Below are 21,084 nucleotides of genomic sequence, written 5' to 3' on the forward strand. Positions count from 1 at the left end.
AGACTTTAAGATGAGCTCTGTCAGGGTTGACACAATAAGCAGCAGCTTAGACTAAACTTTTCTATTCCTGACCTGGATTCTTCTTTCCAGGTACGCCGGCTTTTACCACAGAGCTCCAAGCATGAGGAAGCGACAGTCTTCCAAGAGCCGATGTGGAAACACGGGAGAGCCTCACGCCTCCTGCTTACCCGAGGTCTTCCCTTGATTTTTATTTTTTTTCCTCTAATTTAATGTCAGATTCTTCGCTCAGTCTAGCAGTGCTGCCCAGATAATTGCTAGCAATGCCCACAGGATGCTTTCATGCGTGAGGAGGCTATTTAGCTCCTGCCAGCCGGAGGAGCTTGGCTCTGCTCCCTGTCAGATCTTGCTGGTTCCTCTTCCTACGGCAGGTGAGTCTGGCGCTGAGGGTTGGTGATCTGCTCTCACGCCCTGTGTGGGCCCACGGCATGGTTCTTCCTCTGGATTCGTTCCTTCTAATCCAGGACGGCGCGAGGCAGTTCTTTCCCTTCCTGGTGGTGGGTGTTCCCCAACCTCTGTCCACTCCAGCTTTGCTCTCGGCCACAGCTCTGGGAAACTGCTGATGGAGACGGTTCCTCAGCACCCCGCGGATGCTGGCAAGGTGTCCAGAGGGGAAGCCGGCCACCCCAAGACTGCTGCTGCACAGAGGCAAGTCCTAGGGGCTGGGGTCACGGTGCTGATGACTGTAGGAGAGACAGGATGGGGAAGAAACAACAGAGCTGAGGGGCTCTGTTGGAGCCGGTATGAAGAGGCCACAGTGTGTGTGAAGAAGGATGCTCATGAAGAGTCTGCTTGGTGAGGAAATGGGGTTGGGGAACTGGAAGGGACACTGTGGTGTCCCGTGCCTGAGTATCAGGGATGGTTGTTGGATGGTGACAAGGGTTCTGGAGGGAAGACACAGCTGGAGAGGAACTGGGGTGGGAGGGACCATGCTCCTCCTGTGCAGCAGAGTCCCTGTTTGTGGGGTGGCCGTCAGGGACAGAGTATGGGGAGATCAAAGGGGTCTGGATGTGGGAGGACAGGGTAGAGCCCGATATGCCTCGTGCTCTGTGAGCTGTACGTGAGGGGCACGTAGCCGTGTGGGTGTGGGGAAGGCTGGAGGTGTGTGGGAAAGGGCTAGGGCTGCAGAGATGGAGGGGAGGCCTGAGGTGTGTAGGTGAGAAGCAGCAGAGGTTGCGGGACACAGGAACATATGTGGCACAGGAATGGTGTGTGTGTGTGAAGTAGCACCGGGGGGTGCGAGAGGCGATGGAAGGGGGGGCCTGGGAGGGGTGTATGGGTGCCCACCAGATACGAGAACGCGGGTGCATGGGGGGTACCAGGCTGTACGTGAGGGGACGCGGCTGTAAAGTGAAAATCCAAACCCTTCCGCAGCTGGTGGGGCTGTGCGTGGGCAGGGGGGGACGAGGGGCAGTGCCGGGGGCGGGTCAGGGGTCTCCCCCCAGTGCGGGATACCGCTCGGGAGGGCAGGGAGCGGCCCGGACAGCGGCGGGGTGTGGGTCGAGGAGGTGCCGGCCCGCGCCCCTCACGGACCGCCCGCTGGGCGCTCTGCTCCGGCCGCGGGCCCGGGCTCGGGCCGGGTGGGCGGTGCGGCCCCCGCGGGGCGCCGGTTCCGGTTCCGGCGGAGCCGGGGCGGGGGGCGGGCGGGGCGGAGCCGCCGGAGCCCGAGCTTGCGCTCTGGAGGCGGGCGGCGCTGGGACCCGCAGAACAAGGGGCGCCGGGGGCCGGGGGGCGCGGAGGCCGCAGCTGGGGCGCGGGCGGGGGCCGGGGCCGGGGCTGGGGCCAGGGCCGAGGCGGCGGCCGGGGGCGGCGGGCCGCGCCGGGCCGGGGGCGGCGGGGCCGAGGCGGAGCGGGCGGAGGCCTGGCGGCCGGGCAGGGGCGCCATGGCGGCGGCCGAGACGAAGATCATTTACCACCTGGACGAGCAGGAGACGCCGTACCTGGTGAAGCTGCCGATCCCGGCCGAGCGCGTCACCCTCGGCGACTTCAAGGGCCTCCTCAACCGCCCCAACTACAAGTTCTACTTCAAGTCCATGGACGACGACTTCGGGTGAGCGCGGACCCGGACCGCCGCCGCGGGGCGGGGGGGTCGGCGACGGGAGCCCCCAGTGTCCCCGCGGGGGGAGCGGGTTGCCGCGGCCTCCGGGGGGCGCGGGGTCCCCGCGGGGGGGCCGGGATGGGGACAGCCGCCCCGCACAGCGCCTGGGCCGGGGCTGGCGGCCCCTCCGCCCCCGAAGGGGACCGTCCCCTCGCCCGAGGGTCACCGCCCTCCCCCGTGCGCCATCTTCGGGCAGCGCCCGGCCCCAGGGGCATCTCCCGGCGCAGCCGCCCGGGGCGGGCGGGCGACCCCCGCCTGTCCTCCTCGGGATCGTCACCTCCCACCTGAAGGGCCTGGGCATTCCCCATGGGGCTGCCTGGGGAGGGTGCCCCGTGTTACCCCCGCCGGCAGGGTGCGGGGGCACGGCCCCGTCCATCAGCCCTTCCGAGGGACTGGGTCCGGGGACAGTTTAGTTCTCCTACCATCCATTTTGGGGAGGACCATCCATTTTGGCAGCTTTGTGCTCTGCATCCCGTCTTCGGGAAGAAGGGGTAACGGGGACCCGTGTTCTCCTCCCCTGCCTCGGTGGAGAAGGAGTGAGAGCTCTCCACGTGCTGCCCGTCTCTGGGCCAGGGCTGTGCACCGGACCTGCTGTACCCCTCTGCGTGTCCGGTCCTCAGGGTAAGATGTCCCGTGCCTGGTCTCTGGGTGGGCACGGGTTTGTATAGAGGAGAGGTGGAGCCTGGCCTCGCATCCCATCTCCTGCAGGGCAGCTCTCTCCCAGCGCCGGTATTTTCATCGCTTCTTTTGTGTTACCCTTTGGTTCCTTCCATCACATGTGGCTGTTTGGAGGCGAGGAGGTATATTCTGTCCCTTGTTTGGATGGTTGTACTGACTAATCTTCTGGGGAGCCCCTGCTGTCTCCTGCCTTCATAGAATCGGTGACTGTTCTGGGGAGCAAGTATCACATGAGGCCAACTCCCTGCGAGACCCTTTGTCCTCCCTCTGTTTTGTCCAGAGTCTTCCTACATCTGACTCTCCTCTAGCCTTTTTGAGGACCTCCGTTTCCGTCCTGGGAATGTAGCTTCTCTTGGCTTCCACAACATGTGACCCGTTACCATTCCTAGCCCTTTGGTATTTGAAAGAGTTGCATGAGTCTCCTTCCTCTGGGTTCTTTTCCCCCTTCTAAAGATTTGGTGTTTACAGTAAGTCTTGTGTATGGAGGCTGGGACTGCAAAAAGCTTTAAGTGTTATAGTCTTCCTAGTGTCTTCTTATTGCGCCAGATGCCTCCCTAGGCTGTGATCTTGGCTCATACCCTACGTTGAACAGGGCTGGGCCTGTTCGGGGCTTGGATGGAGATCGGTGTGGCTGCCTCGGCAGGAGGTGCTCTCCCCTCTGCAGCCAAATTATGCCTGTGCCCAGGTTCCCGTTAGCTCGGGAGGTGCCAGCTTTCAGATGAGGCTTGAAATTTGGAGTCACTTCTTTGACCACAGTCTGGGACGTTTCGCCTCCCTAAATTCCTCCTGACCCAGTGGAGAGCTTGAGTGCTCAGAAGCTTCCCCGTTCTTTACAGGCAAATAGCAGTCTCCAGCCCTCATTTTCCATAAATTTCCTCAGCAATATCAGTTGTCTGCGGATCATTTCCTGTCCCTCAGCTGTTGAGTTGTGTTGGGTGCTACGAAACAGCTGCCTCTCCCTGTCTCAGAGGGGTCTATGTTCATTGATGGGAGAAGCAAATTCTCTGTGCCTGCTGTTTGTAAACAAATGCTTTGGGATCCTTTGAAATGTTGTTCTTGAAGTGAATTCAAACTTGTCTTGAATGAAACATTGCCGTGTGGGTGGGAGAGTGTCTGCGTAACTATAAACAAAGTTTAGTAATAAATAGCAGTGTCTTGCGTTGGGAAGAGGGGTCTGGTGGCAGCAAAGTTCTGTGCTGTGCCTTTTCATCCTCCTCTGTTTCTTTAAGGCTCCACAAGAGGAGGCAGATGGTAGATTAATGAAACTCCACGGTGAAGCAGCATAGGGAGTTGTGGATGCGAGCAGGGAGAGGGGAAGATCACTTGGGAAGACGCGGCGAGTTTAGTTCCGCCAGAAATGCATGGGATGAGATTTTTGTTGGGACCAGTTCAGCTAATTCTCCTGGGAAGAATGAACCTCTCTGGAAGGGAAGGTACAGCCCAGAGGGGTCGGAGGCTGCATGTGGGCAGCCTGGTCCTGGGCGAAGTCCTGCGTGATGAGTTGTGCAGTTGGAGCAGCACGTGACGAGGCCTTGTGTGGAACAGAGGGGAGAAAGCCTCCTGTGGTGCCCCTATGGATGCCCCATCAGGAAAACTGTCTTTGCTCCTTTCCAGAGAGCTGAAGAACATGGTGGTGGTTGGCTGGAGCAGGGGGGGGAACAGCCAGAGCAGTCCATCTGCAGCTTCGTCTCTGAGTAGCCCTGGGGGCCCCCCGGCACCACTCGAAATAGAATCGTAGAATCATTTAGGTTAGAAAAGAGCTTTAAGATCATCAAGTCCAACTGAAATATTTCACGATCCCTGATAATTGGCATCCAGGAGAGAGCAAGCCTGCAGGGAAAGACAGGGACAGACGGACAGGAGGCACATCAGCTGCTTGACTGCTTGTAAGCGCATGGGCAATTAGTGAAAATCAGGAGGAGATTAACGATAGCTGTATTCAGAAGCTGCGTGTCAAGGAAGGGCGTTGCACTCTCACACGTGTATCCCTCTCGGCCCCTTCCTTCACGATGCCCTCTGCCCAGCCCGGGGGATGGCAGGGCTCGTGCTGACAGTTTGTGAGCTTGGCTGGTTTTGGTCAGTTGGGCCGCGTCCAGAAGCAGCACTCAGGGTAAAGCCCCTTCCTGAAAGAGACGAGCTATTAACAGTGGGTGGCCTTATGGCAGCTGATCAACTAAGAGGAGGCCTGCAGATCCGATGGCTCGTGCTTTTCATCATCAATTGGACCTTTCGCAGGATCCTTGTGGCATAAGACTAAGTTCTGTCATCTCTTACTGGTAACAGAGACATCTCACCTTCCAGGGTCAGCTGGAGCAAGACGTGGTCCAATGCTTCCTCTCACGTTTGTTGCCCAGACTGATTCTGTTTCTCCCTCTTCCTCATCTTTCCAGGCTGTGGATCTCCAGCCTGGCGTTCCCTTCAGCTCACCCCATCCCCAAGGCAGTGTTGCAGCCACAGTCTTGGTGTGTGGGATTTTTCGTTCTTTTGTTTATCTTGTTAATATTTGTTTGCTCTGAGAATCAGGGCAGTGATGGAGCAGCTTCAGTGTTTACATCTCCTTGGAAATGTGAACGGAGGCTCCCCTGGGTGGCTGTGGAGTTGTCGGGCTATGCCAGGAGCTAATCCTAGTCAAAGCACTCGGCTCCAGATTAAGAATACCCCAGAATGGTGTCACCTCTAGGTGGGAAGGAGGAAAATGAGAAGATTTCATGCATCCGATCCTGGGGAGAGGAGCTGTGAGCAGCAGGAAGGCTGGAGGGTTTTGTTGCCTGGTCTACGCAGCATGTAGTGGGCTACAGCCGCGAACAGAGAATCCATCCTGAGCGCAGTGGTGCAGAGCAGTGATACAGGTGCAGATATTTGCGCCTTTGTTGGCTTTGTGTATTGCTAACCCCAGAGCTGGAGACGTGGGGGAGCTAACCAGACTGTCGATAGAAGTGTAGACGGTGCATAGATGTGGTACACTCTTCTTGGGGCTGAGATAGCTTGTGTGGATGTGCCTCGCTGTGAAGTGTGGAACTACCCTGAGCCTGCTAACCTTGCCCTCATTGGAGAAGGAAGGATTTTTTATTTTTTCTTTAATCTACAGCTTGAGTCTTTTTATTCAGCATTTTACAGGTAAGACTGGTGTGCTGGTCAGCAGGAGAGCGCCTTAGATCAGTGCAGTGCTATGGCCGCTGTGAGATCTCTCTCTATCAAGCCATGCACGAGTTTTTCATAAAGTTTTGAGCCAACTTTTTACTCTCTGTCTTTTTTGTTCCTAATCTGTGAAGTGGAAGTAGTAACAGTGCTCCTGTGCCGTGCCTTGTCTTGTCCACTTGACACTTTGAGCTTCTTGGGCAAACACATGTGTGGGTCTTAACATGACAGAGCTCTCAGTTCTATAGAGGTGCTGCAAGAACAGTACTGTAAGTTCTCCTGGGGACCTGTGCGTTGGGAAAGGAACAACTGTGCTGGTGGTCTGTGGTAGTTTATAGTTTGCTGGGATGTGGGCTTCAGTGATGTGTAAAGTGTTGCCTCCTGCCCAAGTCCATTGTGAGAAAGGTACCTGTCTCTGGGCAGCGTGGATCTTCTCACCAGCTGGACTGTGTCCATGTTTGCCCCAGCTGAACTACAGGTTAGACTTTTTGTCTGACCGGGTGACTGCTACAACTCTGAGGATATTCTTATATCAGTTGAAGTGTGGTTTCTTTTGACTCATTTTTTGCTTGTAACTGATGCTGCTCATTTTCTATCAATTGAAAGGTGTTCCCACAGGGGCATGCTAAAGTTTAAATTAAAATTTTCAGAGTAGTTTCAGTTATGTGAGTGAAACTTGTGCATTCGGGTAGGTCCTTATCACCTGGCCTGAAGTTCCGTCTCGTCTTTCCATAAATTCTGGAGTGCCTGGAAGTCTGAATTTCTTCTGCGTGTGGAGAAAGCACCTGAGTGATAGTTTTGCTTATCTCCTCTCAGCCACCTCTCCTCTTCCAGGCTGGAGAGCAGAAAGGTGGTCTTCTCCTGCAAGGGGACCACCCCTCCCTCCCCATCTCACCTACTTGTTCTCCATTGCCGGGAGGACATCAGCGATTTGAGGTACGGTGGTGGGATGGTGCTGCTCCTCCCACCGCTGCTGCTTTCTCTCTCTTCCAGGTCTTGATTCTAATTTTAACTTCAGAGCTGTGGTGAGTGATTCCTAGGTCTTGACTGTTGAGTGAAAATTGGTATCCAACTAATCAGTAGCCTGGTATCTAATCCAGGCCTGCTTAATTATCACCTGCTCTCCAAAGCTGGGTACAAGGCAGCGATTAGGGCAATGCTCTGGAGGCAGAACAAAGCGGGCGCTGATGGAATTCCCAGTGCTGGGGTCAGATGCCGTTAATATTTGGCGACCTCATCTCCTGCACATGTGCATGGGGAAGCGCGTTGACGCTCACTGAAAGGCTGAGTGATTTATTTTTATTGCAGGATCTTTTTGAAATTGATGCCAGCAGTGACTGTCCTTCTGGCTGGAAGCGTTTGGAGCTGGGGAAGGGATCCTAGATTTAATAAGTGGTGTCAGTCCCTAAGCAGTGGTGAGCCGCTGGCGTGGTGCCCCTGCCTCTCCTGCCAGCTCTTTGTAGCGTGAGTTGGGGGAGTTGTTTTATTTTGATTTTTGGAACTTTATTTTTTAAATTTTGAGCTGGAAACTTTGCTGTCTGCAGAAGACCTTTGCCTGTTCCTCATGCCCCTGGTGGAGAGTGCTTCCATGTCAGCATGGATTTTCATGGAGGAAGAGGTTGGCAAGAGGTCTGTGAGCAAATGGGCCTCCAAAACTGCATCTGACTCCCTTGCACGCTCACATCCTTTGCGGTACTTCTGCCCAAGTGACAGCATTGGCCTGTCTGTGAGGTGGCCGTCAACTTTTCTTCATTGTCTGGCCAGTTTGTGTGCTTTCTGTGCCAAGGGCAGCACTTAGCCATGTGAGAAGCCACAGCATCCCATCTCTTGTGCTCCCTGCTCCAGAGGATGTGTGGTTCCCTGCCTGCTCACGTGAGATGTGCTGCCCTGGGTAGCTAGGTTCCACTGGAGGTTATTTTTTGGACATTTTGCATGTGGGTTACTGCAGCCTGTGCCTCTGTCTCTTGGGCTGCCGAGGATTTGGCAGAGAGCTGCTAACCACTGTCTGCGCTTGTGGTGGGAAGTTCCTGTAATGCTGCCTGTGCTGGGGGGTGGCCCATTGACACTGGAGCTGGTCCTGGCTGTAGCTGCTGCTGGAGGTGTTTCCAAGGGTGGTGGTGGTGGAGGGGGGGGGCACAGCGGTGCCAGGGCTGGGGTGCAGATGGAGAGGGTTAGTTGATGGTATTCACTCCTTCCCTGGGTTGTATTGTCTGCGCCTGGCAGCGTGCATCCTGCTGTTCAGACCCAGCTATTACCAACTCCATAGGTGTCCGACTCTGTCTGTTGTGGTTGGAGCTGTGCTCCGAAGGCCACGTTGGATGGCAGTCGTAGCCTGGTTTCTGTGCCCAGAGGTGGCGTTCCGAAAGCCAAGTTAGCCAAATCGGGCTGCAGACCAATTTCCCTAAGGCCGTGTCTGTACTATGCAAACAATGAAGCTTTACAACAGCTATTGAACTTCTTTTGCAGCTAGAGCTGGTCAGAATTTTTTTTTTTGACTGGATGTATTTTCTCCTGAAATATGGTGTTATGTTGAAGCCAGCATTTTTCTTGGAGAGGTATTGTTTTCAATTATCTTTTTGATGGGACTGTTTCTTAATTTTAAGCCTGTCTTGTCAGCTCTGACAGAAAAAGAAAGGTCAAGGAACCTTTGCTCATCCATGAGAACGCAGCTGTTTTGATGCAGTTCTATGTTTTGAAATCATCTGGAGGACTCTGGTCCTCCAACGTCCTGCACAGAACAAAAACCTACCTCGGCATCTCAGAAATTGCCGTGAAGTAAATCCGTGCACCTCGACTGTCTGTGGTGCAGCTGTGCTCCAACATGGTTCAGTCTCTGAGGTCAAGGCCAAACGCTATTAGAAATGGCTCATAAACCACCATAATCTGAGTCATGACCTGAGTGTTGTTCGTTGTTACGGGATGATAGTGGTGGCCCCACTGCTCAGTCTTCTGGTTCCTGCTGAAATACAACTTCTTAGAGTTTCATCTAGAACTTGGCCATTGCCAAATCCCAGACCTTGGCTCCCCCGCAGAGTGGGAACCGGATCTTCTGGGTGGTGGCATAAGGAGTGATGTTCCTCCCTACGTGGCTCTGGTGAGGGCAGGACGGGCAGCTGGGGAGGCAGCGTGTTGTAATGAGCTCCATGAAGGAAGGTGCTGTAAGATGGAGGCAGATGGCCCACGAGCCCAAGGCCTGTGCACTTGGAGCACTGAGCCTTCAGTAAGTCTCGCTTCTCCAGTGTGCGCCTGGCCTCCTTCACCTGTGATTTCCTCACCCGGTCTCCCAGCAGGCAGAGACATCTGGGCCTGTAGCCCTGTGGCCTGAACTCTTGAAGGTGGAGGTAGTTACCCGCCAGTACGTGTTTGGGGATGCTCAGGGAAGAAGGGCTCTGTGAATATAAGCAGAGAAAATCTGGTTTCCCCTGCAGCTTTTCTGCAGGACAGGTGTGTTTGGCTTCAGTCCTCTCTCAGGGTGGGCATCAGGCCCTCCCTCTAGTCTTGAAGGCAATGTATGTAGAGGTGTAGGGAGCATAGTTAAAATTCCTCAAGTCCTTTTTGAGCTCGTGGGACTTATAGTGGTGGGAAGCCTCTTGCGTGTCTGCATGGCAGTTGCTGAACTGTTGAGCTGGGGGTATCTGCGGTAATGAAGTGCTACTCCTCCACCCTTGACTGCATCCAAATAGGTATAACAATGTTGTGGTTTAGGATATTTGATCTGTGTAAAAGCCGATGAAGGAGAGCTGGGCTTGCAGAGCACAGCAGAGACTGCGCCTGCAGGAAATTGCCTTCATGTTGTCGCACCAGCTTTGCGTCGTGCTGCACATCTGATGAGGCAGCAGTCACGGCTGTGTGTTTTTGGTGTTTCCTATTGATTTCCTCCTCTCTCCATCCCTTGTTTGTTATTCAGAGCCTGCCCTTCTGACCTGTGCTGGATGGATGGTGGTTTTCCAGAAGGAGGATGTGGCACCATGTGGCTGTGTTAGTGTTTGTCCCGGTGGTGCTGGCTAGTTAGGCAGCAGCTGGCAAGTTAAGTAAAACTTAATCTTGCCGGTGGCTGTTGTTGGAAATTTTTGGACTAAATCCTTTTGTGAAGGCTTTTTGGAAGGCGTTGAAGTAAGGTACAAATCCGGGAATTATTCTAATCTCTGTGACTTTGCCTGCTTTGTCTGGATGCTTATCTATGTAATGCCATGGTGGCCTTAGGAGAGTATGTGAGCTCTTGGGCTGTGATTATCACTGTCTCCAAGAACTGCATTAGCTTGCAGAGCTGAAGTATTAGTGTCTCCCTGAGCCCCTGAAACCCCCTGAAGCTCTTGGTTTCACTTGTTTCCATTGTTGTGTTGTTGCTCCTGTAGCACAAATATTAAGCCCATCCAGGAATGGGCTGGAATTCTCCAGAGGCTTTGGCAGGCAGAGCTGCCTGGCGCTGGCCTTCCTGTGCTGTGTAATCCTGTATCGCAGTGGAGGGTTGGGGCTGTGGTGGTGGTTGTATCAGTTATTTGTTAAAGGAGACGTGCCAGAGGCATTGTTTTTCCAGCCACAACTAGCTATTGAAGGCAGCAGAAGCAGTGTTTGGGTACCCTGCTCCACTAAGTCCTGCATGTTGGTTATCCCCTCACTGGGCCATCTGTCTGTGTGTATTGTTGGCTAAAATTTTATATTTTGCAAAAACTGGAGGAAAAGAAGAAACAGCGAGCGGAGACTGAATCACTGCAGTGGGAGTCCATCCTTCTGGTCCTGGCTGAGGATGTGAGCTGAGAGGGGGAAGGCTTCCTCGCATGACTTGGAGCAGAGATCTCTTTCTGGGAGAGCTGGCACCGGCTGCTGTGTGGGAAGGTCTTTCCTCTGCTGGTTTTTGACCTGCCCCTAGGGTTTGGAGAGGAATTTATTTGCTACGTGGCCCCTCTGATTGCTGGCAGCTGTCTCCGTGATAGGCTGGGAATCCAGGGTCTGGGTAACAGAGGCTATTGCAGGCTTTTCCTTGTTTTCTGATGGCTGGCAGCTCCTGCCGTGTGCAGGCTGGTCTGAGGACACTGAGGGTCTTCCAGAGGGGTCTGTGTTTTGGGAGCTCTGGCTCTGCGTGGGTTATCGTGGTGGGAAAGCTGGTACCAGCACGTTGGCCTGACCACTTGCTGGGCTTCACCTTTTTCCCTCAGCGTTGCTCTGACCTGCTTGAGATTCGTGGACTTTTTGTCTCACTGTCTGCGAGCAACTTGGTTGTCCCCTGTACGCTGCACTCTGCCATGCCCACGTGGTTGACAACCAGGGTGGTATCAGAAGTGCGGTGACAAACCTGGCTTTGTGGCCGGGATCAGCAGGGCAGGGGCAGGAGGAGGCTGCTGCTGGGTTGTCCCCAGGGCGCAGCAGCTTCTCAAACTGAAGCTTTTTCCAGAAGCTGTGATGGATATGCAAACTCTGTATTTCTGTTTGCATATGGCTAACGAGCTGGCCCAGTTCATTCAGCCCTGCCTAGCTCAACCAGTATTTTGGTGCCATTCACAGAGAGACTTGCCTGTGGGCCCAGCTGAGGCTCTGCTATACTGGAAGCCCATATAGGGCCTTAATGCACGTAAGTCTTGCCTTTACATGGTGTTCATTTGAATTTTTTCTTAGTGGCTATTGTAGCTATGAGGAGTGTGGATTTTCATGGATGTAGCTGCACAGTGGAGTTCCCTTATGGCAGACCTCCCAGTTGTCTTAGACCTGGAGCTGGTAAATGCACCTCTAGATCCTGAAGGGCTCCTTGAGATGGATTTTCCTTCCAGAGTGAAAATCTTTTGTTTCAGCTGGGGCCAAAAGGTGTGTTACTTTGGGAAAACTCTTAAGATTATTCCCTGCCCAGGCATCCTGGAAGTGGCAGAGGAGTTTTGGGGTGGCAACACCTGCTTCAGCTGGGGTACACTCTGTCTGGGTTTCCCTGGGGCAGCTCCAACTTACTGCAGAGGTATGAAACGTCTATACAGGGTGTGCGTGCTGAGTCTGATGTGTCTGAGCTGGGTCAGACTCATGTGGCACGTGTCTGTGCTTCTGAATTATTCCCCCCCAGAAACACAGCAGCCTAATGCTGCAGTCTTCTTTGATGTGCGGATAATGCCAATGTGGGACACTTTAAAAATCTTTTGGTGCCTTCATACGATGTTACCTTTGGTGCGGTTGGTACCTGCGCTCAGGCGGGCAGTTGCATGGCACACGCACTTTCCCATGCAGTGAGGTGTGGAGACTCGAGGCGGGGACTGTCTGTCTGTGTTATCTGTTATGCGTTCGTGGTGACTTTATGTGTGACTAAAGGAGAGATGCTTTGTGGGATTTTGATACCAGTTTCACAGGTAATTAGGAGGCTCAAAATCAGGGTCCTGTTGTAACTTGACTTAGAGTCACAGACATGGGAAATTGCCGTGTTGCAGTAATAATGTGTGACGAGTCTTTCTGGGCTGGTGTTCGGAATAATTATGTGTAGAGTGACCAGTTACTGAGCTTGTAGGTTACTTACAGACTGCAGGCAGGTTGTGCTGCCTTCCACTGCACTTATTCATCCTTGAAGGACCTGGGAGTTGGCAGCTGCGGTTTTGAGACCCCCCCCAAGAGGAACGTTTCACATCATGTGTGATGGCGACTTCTGGAGGTCATTGACTGTTATCCAGCCTTGGGTGCAGTTGTCGGAGGTGGCAGGTGGGAAGGTTTTGAATGGTATGTGGCAGGGTCAGGCCCGGGAGCTCACAGTGTCAGAGAAAGGCAGCAGCTCTGAGTTGGATTTGGTCCTGCAGAAGTGGGGTATGTTGCTGTAGCAATCCAAAGCACCATCCTCTTCTAAATCTGGGGGAAACTTACTCTCTTGTTGGAAAGGCTGCTGAGCCCTGGCATAGAGGTGAGTCCTGGCAGGATCTGGACTCGGTTCTGTACACAGCACCTCACGCAGACTATGGACTAATGCCAGTCATCGCTTATAGGCAGGCTGCTGAAACAGAAAAGCTTGGCTGCTTGCAGAAAATGCCCTCCTTCCAGATCAAGACCATGGCCTTCTCCCCGTGACACTCCTTTGGAGGAGTCCTAGGCAGGTGATGGTCTCCTGACTGCCTAAATATCACTTTGTCCAGTGGAACATCCATCAGGTGTCAAGAGGAGTCTTGTGGGCCAGGCCTTTCATAAAGGAAGGAAAAAGAAGTGAGTATTTTTGTTGCTGAGAGTAAACCAGCAGCATGGTGGAGACAGCTCACGTTTTCCCTGCTTCTTGGCTAATCAGATTCCTTTTAATTTACAGTAATTGATTGGCTCCTGCTTTATGCCTCTTGTCTGCTTTCGGGACCTCTAGTTGAGTGAGTAGTGTACCAGCACATGCTTGGTTTGGTTAGGACTGCAGCATCTTTCTTGTCTCTTTCTTCCAGCAATTGTATTTGCTCGTTTGCTGGGTGATGGCTGGACGGCAAGCTTGGCTGGCCTGGTAAAGGATGCTTGGTATGAGATTGGTTGTTTTATTGTTCAAGGGCTTGGCCCTGTGTCTTGAAAGGAGTTTGGTGAAGATAACTGGTATGAGCCAAAATAAATGAAGTATACAAAAGGCTACTAAAATATGCTCTATTTGCTGTCCCTCTGTACAGGGAATTTCTTGTACCATCCCCTGCACTGACACCATCAAAAGCAGGAGACCAGATGAAACAGCCAGCCTTTCTCTACCTTTGATTGGGTTTTTCTACTAGCAGACCTATGTAGGGGCTGATCATTTATACTGTTGGTTTTCTCCAAGTTCTTCCTGGCTTGCTGACAATTTCCTGAGAATGAAGTGAATAGTTCAGGTTGCGCCAAAAATTATCCAGGGCCCAAAGGTAAGGAAGAAATAGAAGACGTGTCCCTGTCCTAGCGATGGTCAGAAATGGTTCTTATGAGTGGTCAGACCCCTCATGCTGTCTGCTGCCTCCTGCATCTTGAGACCAGAGGGACGTAGGATCACTGTTTGCCCTTTTTCTCAGAGTGCTGCGATAGACTGGGATCCAGGACAAAGTTCGTTCTTTGCCACCGTGCAGCTGTTGTGTCTCTGGAAGGCTCTTCTTTGCATGATTCCTTCTCATTGTCTTTGGCAAATGTTTTGTGGTGGAACTTAGTTTTGAGCTTTATTAACTCCCTGTTGGTTTTATAGGGGTTCTCTGTATGTCTTATAGACCCAGTTAGCAGGAATGTTGCTGATGGTAGCCCAGCTGGATGGGAAGGGGAGGTGCGGTCATCTAGGCCCCTTCCCACCGGGTAGGAGGTTGGGCTGGTTTCCTCTGGAGACTCTTGCAAAGTTATGCAGAGAGAGTAATGTGATCTGGTCAGTGTCTTGAGGGCAGGACATGTGTGGAGGCTGTTTTGTCGTCATCTGGTGTAGAACTGTCATTATATACGAATTAATTGTTAACATGATGAGGGAAGCACACCTCATTCCTCCTCTCCTCAGACATCTGCCTTGGTCTGTGCCTTCCCAGACCTGCTCTGGAGGTGGCTGGCCAGCAGAAAGGTGCTCCAAGAGCAGAGGGCTGGTGCTGGGTACGGCTGCTGTGCTGGTAGCCCGGGACAAGGGGGTGCTGGCGAGCAGACTGCTCTGTGGCAGCTCCCCTGCTTGCCCAGGTGTGGAAGTCCAAGCTTTCAGACTTTGTTTCCCACCCTCCCCCTCTTCCCGTTTTCCCCCTTTCTCCTCTCCTTGCTCTCCCGCTGAGTTGATGCTTTTCCAGGAATGAGCTGTACTGCTGGCCCAGCACATTCCACAGCAGCAGCGATTTCTTGGCAGGAGCCTCGCCTGCTGTTAAGAAAAAGCAGGACTGACTTGGCGTCCCTCAGCTGAGGGCCAGAAAAGGCAGGCCTGGTCCTAGCTTCCTCATGGTGCATGCGCAGCCTTCCCGGACGTTGTGCCCCTCTCCCTCTCCTCTTGCATCTGTGCTGATGTCCTCCCAGCAGTCCTTGGAGCCCTTAACAGCTCCTCCTGTCGTCTTAGCCAGTCTGAAGTCCTGGGCACTGACTGCAAGGGAGCCTGTTGCTTTTCTAGCCAACTTAGAGAGGGGTGGGTGACTTCTGTGGAGAATTGCATGCAATTCTGAGTCCCGGACACCTCTTCCATGAAGTTCTTGGTAAGATGTTGTTGTGCCCTTTATGTTTTGCTACCTGCAGTAGCTGGGTAAACCCTTGTTCCACCTCTCTGCACAGTCCCTTTCTCTCCGTTGTCAGGAGCTGCTGTATTGGAGCTCTGCGCTGTGGGTTCTTCCCACCATCTGTACCCAGACGGAGCTGAGTGTCACAGCAAACCGAGCCTCCTCTGGTTTATTTGCAGTCTCTCAACATTAATACAAACCATAGCAACTGCGTCAGGATTTTACCCTGTCTCACATGCATGTATCCGTTCAGCTGAAACGTCTTTGGGCCTGTTTCCTATCCCACCTTGAATACAAGACCAGCTTTTGGTCACTGCTATGTCTGTGGATGTCTTGGTTCCCTGAGGGTCATTTCTGCAGATGTTTAACCTCAGATCTTTCGTATGATGAGTCCTTGCGCTTGTATCCTTGTGTTGGGCCATGCAAGCTCTTAGAGTTGTTGAGGAGCTGAAACTGAGATACCGGGGTGAAGATCCTGGCTGGGCTTATGCTGGGAGTTCCCGTTTGTCCTGATTTCCAATTCAAAGAGACTGAAAGTGTCACTGAACCTTCGGGGGCCTGGAGAATGCTTCCTTTGATGATGTCTCTAAATGTCCTTCTGGGGGTTGGAAGTATGGCTTGGGCAGGGCGGGATTAATTAGTGTGGAGGTGCCTCCTGCAGCCCCCGTGCAGTTTCCTGCTCTGGTTGAGGACAGGCCTGTTGGGCTTGTTTGGAGACAGGGCTGCAGCCAGATGGTCACTCCGGAGATCAAGGAGGGAGGGGCCGCCAGGGCTCCTGCGCTCCCTTTGGAATCAAAGTCTGTAGCTTTGCTTTGATAAGTGCTGCTCCTGGGCAGGCCTGCGAGGTCGGGTGGCTTGTTCCTAAATGCCATTCCTTTTCCGGTCTTTGGACTAGACAAACAGGAGGCCTGTCCTCTGTCATCTCCCACCCAGTGATGTCTGTAGGACTGAGCATGGGTCCAGCTGGAGCCAGGCATCTCCTGGACAGGGGGGCTGTGGTTGTCCTGATGTTTGTCCAGTGGAGTGGTCGAAAATGTGTTGATCAGGGGTTCTTGGGGAAAACAGTTGCCATCTTTGATGTCTGTTCAGCCCCTGCCTGGGTGACTGTGGGGGGAACAGCACAGCAAGCTGTGGGGCAGCAGTGGTGAGCACGGTTGAGGGAGGCTGTAGATTACAGCCTGAAAATGAAAGAGGCTGTTCCTGTGCTTTTGCTGATAGGCACGGTGTCGCTGCTCCTGAGGAGAGGGGGGGGAGTAGCTTGAGATGGGGTGACCTGCTCCCCGAGGAATCCTTGTGAAGATCCCTTGGTGTGTTAGGAAAGCAGAGGTGGCCTCTCCTGCTCGAATGCAGAGCTCTCTTATTGTTGTATTAGCAGGACAGCTGGTTTGTGCTTCTTGATTCTTAAAAAAGACCCCAGGTGAAGACAGTGCTGCAGGGGCTCTCACGTTCACATGGGGTGCAGGGACAGATGGGAGCACAGCAGCTCCTCTGGGGAGGAGGGTCTGACACCCTAAACTGCCCACAAATCTGTGTGTCCCTTTTTGCCCTGTGCTAAAGCACAGAGGAGCAGTGGAGAATACCCTCTCTGGGGGCTCGGGAGGGAAATTAGATGGGAGAGTGATGGTCTCTCTTTATGCTCAGAGAGCCCTTCTCACCCCAGTGCACTGTACAGTTTGCACCCCACGTGTACTCCTCCTCTGCACACCAGAAGTAAAAATACAGCGAGGAAGACCCGAAGAATACCCTCACTTATGGAGACAGGCAACTCAAATCCTCTTATCCTGTTTGATCCATGCTATTTGTCTGCAAAGCCCAAGGTCTCGCCGATACACGTGTGTACTCTTTGGTTGGGCCTGTAGCCCCTGGGGGAGTCATATCCCCAGGGGAAGCACACGTGTCATGTCTGGGCTTAGTCTCATAGGCGAGTATTTCCCATCCGAAATTCCAGCTCTGTTGGAGAATTGCCCTGTCCAATTTTCTCTCTGGTGAGATGGCTGCAGAGCTCATCCCTGTGGCTCCAGCATTTGATCTTGCAGAAGGGGCAGCGTTTTGCTCTAGAGGTAGGAGATGCTCACGCTTTGGATAGTAGCACATGAAGGTGCTTCCTTTTGCTACACATCATTATTAATCTATACAATCATTTGGAGACAAGACATCCCTGCCCTAAGGGGTGTGCACTAAAGGTCTTGAAAATGAGATCACGTTTCTTTCTGGTGTGTAAATCCCTGAAGCTTGTGCTATTGTGTAGAAACATCTCCTGATGGTGTTTGTTTTGTTTCTGGTTTTTGTTTCTGTTGTGTTTGTGGTTTGTTTTTTTTTTTTTTTATGGTTCTGTGGGCTGTAGGAGGTGGGGGCTGTTAAGGTGCTACCTAATCTGTGCACTTTTGGGGGAGGGTTGTAATAGATGATTATGTTTAACATTGAATTTCTGGGCTTTGCGGTGATGGAAAAAGTGTTGCTGTTCTGTGAAGATCTCTCCTCTCAATAATTGAACTAAGTGAAGGAAAAGATCTTAACTTTTTTTTCATCTGCTCTACTAGCTTTTCATCTTGGTAGTGTGAAATCATCGCTGCTCGATTGTCTTCTTGATCTTTGCACCTCCCCTAATAAGACTCTCTTTCATCCTGGTTGCCGAGCTGTCTAACATGCCTGAGGAGTCCCCTTCACTCACCTCTCTTCTTGGTACTGACCCCCCCGACTCCAGATTCAGCTTTTCTGATCACCGCCGTGTCCTGTGGATGCTTCTCTCTGTGTCCTCCCCATTGCGAGCCCTTGGATAGAAGAGTTGGGGAACGGGACCACCAGAGGCGAGCGGCGATGGCTGCTGAGCTCCAGCTGCATCTGAGGCTCAAATCCCCCTGCCGCAGCCTTTGTCAGTGTCTTTTGGATTTCTCCTTTCCCCCGGCTGGTGTTACTCTATCCCCGTTCTTCTCTGGGACCCCGCTGTGGTTAGCAGATCCTGCTCAGGGGAGACCAGAGCTGGCTGGAGATAGAAACTCCCGAAACTGCCTTGTGTCTGCAGCCCGTCCCAGCTGGAGCCTCGGGGGTAGCGGGGAGGCTGGAGCGGGGCAGCTGCGCAGCCCGGGGTCTCTGAGCCTTGGGTTTTATGGCCTCCTTTCTCTCCTTGTTCCCCGCTTTCCCTTCATTCCTAGGACATGACTCTGTGATACAAAATACCCTCTAATTTCCTGAGCCGGGCTGGGGCTCCCTGGCGAAGGCAGTGTCTGCCCGCCTGTCCCTCGCCTGCTGTGCGTCCTTGTTCCAGGCAGCCGGCCTGGGAGCGGGAGGGAAGCTGGGAGCCTGGGGAGAGGGTCCACCGGTGGGAGGGCAGGGATGGAGCCGGGTTCTCTCCCCGCTGCCGGGCTTGCTCGTCCCCTCCCCAGGCTGCGTGGAGCAGATGTGCAGCTTGTGTCGGCCATGGCAGCCCCTCCGCACACCCTGTCCCGTCCCCTCCTCCTCGCCCCCGGCTTGGCCCCGTGTCGCTGGGGATGGCGGCTGAATCATCCGCCCACTCGGCTGCCTCCCCTGTAACCCCCTCCCTCCTCCTCCATCCTCCTCCCTCCTCCTTCCTCCTTCCTCCCTCCCTCCCGCAGGTCTCTTTGTTGGAAAATCCAAGGCAGATGAGCGTGGGGCGCCCGCAGGCCTGGCTGTGAGCGTGCGGGCCCTGGCCAGCGCCTGTTCCACTGGGCCACTGTCCGCCGAGGGGCCGGAGCCATGCTCGCCTGGGCAAGGCTCGGGCTGCCCCTCCGTAGCAGGGGGCTCTCCCTGGCCGCCATTCTCGGCTATGTTGTGCCCAGCCCCCAGCAGGAGTTTGAACACGGGAAAACATGAAACCGGGCTGCCCTGGTGGACAGTAAACTAAAAGCAGTCCCTTTGAAATCAGACTCGGGTAGATGGCTTCCCTGGGCTGTGGTGGCTGGCTCCTGCCAAAAGGAAAGGCTTTTAGAGAGCTGAGAGAGCCTGAGCTCCTTCTGGGTCTGGTCTTTCGTGATTCCCGAGCTCAGACCCCGTCAGCTGGCAGCTCTTCCTAACGCTTCCAGGGGATGGTTTTCCCTCCCAGCACATCCACATCTCATGGCTCCCTCCCCGCGCAGACGCCGAGCAGAAACGTGGCACCGCTCACAGCTCCCCCAGAGGCTGCTCGGCTGGCGGCTCCTGAGGAGAACGCGTGGCCTTGGTGTGAGGAGTGTGGTGAGGGGGGAGGAAGGCTGCAGCTCGGGGCTGGGAGGAATGCGGGGCACAAGGGGTGACAGACGTGAGCAGGACTGCACAGATACCCCTGCTCGGCATGTGCCTGGCTCCAGCACTATCAGTTTTTGCTCTGTGCAGCCTAAATATATAACGCATTGTGCTCTATCATCTGGGTGATAAATAGTGTAGTGGCTGGGGAGGGAGAGAGAAGACTGTGGTGGGGTGGGGGCTGACCCCTGGGACGTCTGGGGCAGCAGCAGGGTAATCGGAGTGACGAGGGACCGGCTCCCGGGACAGAGGGACCTTGTTCTCCATCGGGCATTGCAGCTGAGGGCGGGCAGGGCGGGTCCCAGGGGTTGGTTTCCTCTGTCCCCACTGACGGTGGAATAGTTCATTTGTGCTTAGTGGTTGGTCACCTTGACCCTGTGAATATATCACCCTGTCCCGTCGCCCACAGGCAGGGCTCTGTGTCCCCGAGCAGGCAGCACACAGTGCTGGAAATTGGCTCTGCCTGAAGTTCTCTCTAGGAATTGGATGAAGTCCAGGCTGCTGGCGACAGTATGAATGGATGCTGGTGCAGCCAGGCCAGGGTGCGTGTGTGTGTGTGCTTGCAAGTGAGGAGACAACAACTTGCCCGCACTGGGAAGCGGGGTGGGCACCGAGGGGGATGGGTCCTGGGGAAGGCTGCCTGTGTTTGACACTACCCTGGGCTGCAGCGGATTTGGGCAGAGGCGGGCACGGAGCATGATGAAGAAACATGAAGCCAGCAGGGTTTTAATCCATCCTCACTGCTCCTTTCCTGCTTTTTCCTGCTTCTCCATCTGTGCAAGAGGAATTAAGGCACGTCCTGGGAGTGGATTAGACTGCTCAAACCGTGACCTCCTCATCTCCGCCTTCTGGGGATGGGTAGTGTTTGTCCAGGCCCTTTGCTGGCTCTCTGGTTTGGGCAGGGACTGTGAGTGCCAGCTGCCAGCAAAGACCTGGCAAGGTGCTGCCTTTTGCCCCGAGAGACAGCCCTTTGCTGAGCGCGCGACGCTGGAGGAACCCGCACGGCTGGTGGGGTGGAACAAGCCTGCTCCCGGGGCTTTGGTCCTGCAGCGCTGCTCGTTTGCCTTTTGCTGATGCCTTGCGAGGGCTGGCGAGCCTTGCTGTCCTATTCTCTGTGGTGGTTTGGCAGCTGTCAGCGCACCGGCGAGCACAGCTGGGACCCCAGGGTAGCCCTTTCTCTGGGCCCAGTGTGCTGCGGCTCCGTGGCAGTGCCCGGGCTACCTGGCGGTCTGGACAATGGGTCACAGCTCCGCGCCCCACGCTCGCACCCGCTTCCATCCTCCATCAGCTGGGGACTGGCCTGGGGACCCTTCGGAGCTATTGATGGGATCACACCTCTGTGTGCTTAGTTACTTACAAGCTTCTTTTAATAGATAATTCCCTTGGCTTCACATTCGTTCTTTTGTTCTTTTTCTGTTGGATTCCTTTTCCCCCCAAACATAATTTATTCACTGTTTAGTTGCTATGTTATTTTTTAAAGCACAATATGTGTCAGGCTCCCTTAGAGATAGCTTGGAAGGGGAAATTAGTATCACAAACTAGTTGTGAGATGTCTTTGTACTAAATGAGAGCACGTAAAATGTTGTCATTGAGTAGAAAAGAAAATGAGCTTGTTAAAGCCTATTTTGCCATTAAATTTGATTTATCAAAGATGGTATTAATTGAATCTGGTGAATTTACAAATTGTTTTGATTGTGACATTGTTGTGGAAAGAGTATTTAGGTGCCCGGTGATATTTAAAATAGAAAGAATACATTTTCTTCCCAAAGAAAACTGATGTTTTTAATGTTGGGGGAA

General features: G+C 53.7%; 1 protein-coding gene across 18 annotated transcripts in view; it reads left to right on the top strand.

Moving 5' to 3' along the window:
* The first annotated feature begins 1,796 nt into the window (after nt 1–1,796).
* Nucleotides 1,797–21,084, top strand: part of DVL3 (dishevelled segment polarity protein 3) — a 35,304-nt gene continuing 16,016 nt past the window's right edge. For 11 of the 18 annotated variants that reach the window (XM_074591377.1, XM_074591388.1, XM_074591376.1 and 8 more), the window contains exon 1: nt 1,798–2,068. In XM_074591377.1, the coding sequence (XP_074447478.1) occupies nt 1,902–2,068 (167 nt within the window). In that variant the 5' untranslated portion in view covers nt 1,798–1,901. Of the gene's footprint in view, nt 2,069–21,084 lie in introns of all 18 variants that reach the window. The other 7 variants (XM_074591386.1, XM_074591385.1, XM_074591380.1 and 4 more) reach the window with 2 other exon arrangements.

Source organism: Larus michahellis, chromosome 6 (assembly GCF_964199755.1).
Source record: "Larus michahellis chromosome 6, bLarMic1.1, whole genome shotgun sequence".
Lineage (NCBI taxonomy): Eukaryota > Metazoa > Chordata > Aves > Charadriiformes > Laridae > Larus > Larus michahellis.